Source organism: Condylura cristata, unplaced genomic scaffold (assembly GCF_000260355.1).
Source record: "Condylura cristata isolate star-nosed mole 26May11 unplaced genomic scaffold, ConCri1.0 scaffold00015, whole genome shotgun sequence".
NCBI classification, from domain to species: Eukaryota; Metazoa; Chordata; class Mammalia; order Eulipotyphla; family Talpidae; genus Condylura; species Condylura cristata.
The window spans coordinates 7,555,088-7,558,397 of record NW_004567116.1 but is presented as its reverse complement, the minus strand read 5'-3'; the positions used below and the strand labels follow the sequence as shown (position 1 = coordinate 7,558,397).

General features: G+C 34.3%; 1 protein-coding gene across 1 annotated transcript; it reads left to right on the top strand.

The window, feature by feature from the left end:
* Positions 1-632: 632 nt before the first annotated feature.
* Positions 633-1,550, top strand: LOC101630742 (olfactory receptor 4A15-like). Its single transcript, XM_004683544.1, has one exon. It carries the CDS (start codon positions 633-635, stop codon positions 1,548-1,550), a length of 918 nt encoding a protein of 305 aa, XP_004683601.1.
* The last annotated feature ends 1,760 nt before the right edge of the window (positions 1,551-3,310 follow it).

Sequence of the window (3,310 nt, the reverse complement as noted above, 5' to 3'; positions counted from 1 at the left end):
TTGCCTGTTGATATCTTTTCTTTGGTATTAATTTGTCTTTACTTGTTAACTTGGTTGAAGTTCCTTGTCTATTTTAGACAATAACTCTGCAGATCCTCCAAAATGCTACCCTTTCACAAAACTTTTTAAAAAATATACCGACTTTATGGCGTCTTTGAAGTTTCCAAGTATGTCTAGTTTTGATTTAATGATTAGTTAGAAAGATTCTTTTGCTCCTGGAAAACCATCACATTTATTGACTTGAAAGTAAATATAAGGTAAATCTTGCTTTAGATTTTCACCAATTTTAAAATATTTTTATTTGTTTAAAAGCTATAAGCTCTCTATATAAATTTATTGCCTCCCAGGTAGATAGTTGTGGAAATCTGTTTATTTAATAATGTCCCTTTTCCCCACATATGTCTCTAATTATTTTCCTCTCCATCAGTCTGTAAGATTATTCTGGTTAGGGACTATAGTTTAAGGAGACTTGAATTATTGTAACTTGAATGTAATGGAAGATACTAAACCATGATGACTACTAGTTGAGTGAATAAACATATTTCTTGACATTTCAGGAAACTTCTAGTAATCATTATATTTACAGGTATTTTTTTTCCTGACTCAAATAAAAGACATTAGAAGAAAAACCTATGGATCAAAGGAACAATGTGACTGAGTTTATTCTCTTGGGACTTACTCAGAGCCTCCAGGGTCAGAGAGTATTATTTGTTGTGTTCTTGCTCATCTACATTGTGACAATGGTAGGCAACCTACTCATTGTCGTGACTGTGGTGGCCAGCCCAACCCTGGATGTTCCTATGTACTTCTTTCTTGGCTACTTATCCTTTATGGATGCTGTGTATTCCACTACAGTCACCCCAAATATGATCATAGACTTACTCAATGAGAAGAAAACCATTTCCTTCCAAGCATGCATGACCCAGCTTTTTATAGGGCACTTATTTGGTGGTGCTGAGATTTTACTGTTGGTGGTCATGGCCTATGACCGCTATGTGGCCATCTGCAAACCCTTGCATTACTTGACCATCATGAATAAACGGGTGTGTGTTCTGCTGCTGCTGTTGGCCTGGGTTGGGGGTTTTCTGCATGCTGTAGTTCAACTTCTCTTTGTTTACAATCTTCCCTTCTGTGGTCCCAAGGTCATTGACCACTTCATCTGTGACATGTACCCCTTACTAAAACTTGCCTGCACAGATACCTATGTTATTGGCCTCACTGTTGTTGCCAATGATGGGGCAATTTGTGTGGTCATCTTTATGATCTTACTCATCTCCTATGGGGTCATTCTCCACTCCCTGAAGAATCTTAGTCAGGAAGGGAGACGTAAAGCCTTATCTACCTGTGGCTCCCACATTACTGTAGTGGTCCTCTACTTTGTACCCTGTATTTTTATGTACGTGAGACCTCCTTGTACCCTACCCATTGATAAATCCTTGACTGTGTTTTACACCGTTGTCACTCCTATGTTAAACCCCCTCATCTATACTCTGAGAAATGGAGAGATGAAAAATGCTATGAAAAAGGTCTGGACCAAAAAAAGAAAATGAATTGGCTGAGAAATGTGATCATCTATTTTAAGTGAAGAACTGCTTCTTTCAGGAAAACCTTGTGTGAGTATTTAATTTCATTAAATTTGTCCTAAGGTTTAATAATTTGGTCATGATAAAAACATTATATGAATACTTGCAATTATCTAGCATATTTCAAAGATTTTCTTATGTCTTAGAGAAATATATGCTAGTTTGTATATGTATAAATGTATGTCAAAACTATACTTTTATGTTCCATGTGATGACATAATATACTTGGCATAAATTTCCTTTCAAATAGAAGATTTTGTCATGCTTTGTAAGTAATATTTTTCAGAATTAATAGTGTTCATTACAAATTTCAGAAAAGTAAAATAAGAAATGTGACATGAAAAACCTGGTTCACTCTAGCTCACACAAAGAAAGCTGTTATCATTGTTCTTACCTTAATTTTATATCTTCAAGATACTTTAAGCTTGTTTATATTACTAAGCATGTTAGGGCCAAGAGGGATGTTTCAGAGTTCTAATTTTATTCTTAAGGCGCATAACATATAAATATCTGAACAAGACAACTATTAAGAATTATATCTAAGTATTACTTTTTTCCTGATGGGAAATCAAATATTTGATTTTTATCATCACGGTTAATATTATTAAGGTCTCCATTTCTCTGAAGTTCATAAGTTAATTTTTATAATGTGATGAAAAATGAGTAAGTCACCAAAGTAGAACCCTTCTGAATGGAATTAGTGCCCTGACAATAGATTCCCCAGAAAGAGCACTTGAACCTTTTGCTATGGAAGAAAATGCAGTACAAGGATGGCTCTCTCTCTTGTCTAGGAAGTAGTTACTCATGGTCATGGAATCTACCATCTGCCACCTTGATAAATGGACTTTCTGAGACTCTAGAGCAATGAGAAGAAAATGTTGTTTGGATCACTCATTGAATACTTAGTCCGGTGAAGCAGTCTAAATGGACAAAGACAGTTGGTTACTTTTCAGATCTCTCTGTTTTGTGTGATGAGATAAAGATACCGGTATTGTTTATGTATGCCTGTCTGTAAGGTCCCGGCAAGCAGGGAATGTTTCTTAATTTTTTTGCTTTCTGTCCCTTTATTCCTCTCTGTACATGATGTCTGGCCCATGGAATCTACTTCATCAAGTTGGTCAATTGTTTCTGTATTCTTCTCAAATTGTATTGGCTTGTCCATTGTTTGCATAATTATATAATTTTAGGAACACAGCTTCACAACTCAGTATGTAAGCATGCTTGATGGATCTATTGGACTGAGAGTCTTTACTAATAGATTTTGATGAACTCTGTGTATACAAATATATTTGATGTGTATTTATTTAACATGTATTTAGCATATATAATATATACACATATAAATATTTACTCTCCTTTGATATTTGCTGTAACTATTCACCTTCACTATGTTATTTAACTATAGTTATCAGTGTTCTTATATCTAAAGATATTATTTTGATATTCTTTGATATTTTCCTATCATATAGTCTTGAAAAATTCCTTTCCCTTCTGGTGATGTTATGTTACTTTAAATACTTTTAGAAAACTGTTTTTAATCCATCTGGAATTTATTTTGTTTGTGATGAGGTAATATTTCAGTTTATTTTCTACAGATAGGAAACCAAGCTGCCAGCATTATTATTATTTTAAAGACTTATTTTTATTGATGTATGCATAGAAAAACTGGTGTGAAGGCCAGAGTTGCTGTGGGTGAGAAGACTCACCAAAGACAGAATAAGGAGCAG

Coding starts and splice junctions, on each gene's coding strand:
- LOC101630742 (XM_004683544.1), top strand. CDS start 633: ATGGATCAAAGGAACAATGTGACTGAGTTTATTCTCTTGGGACTTACT.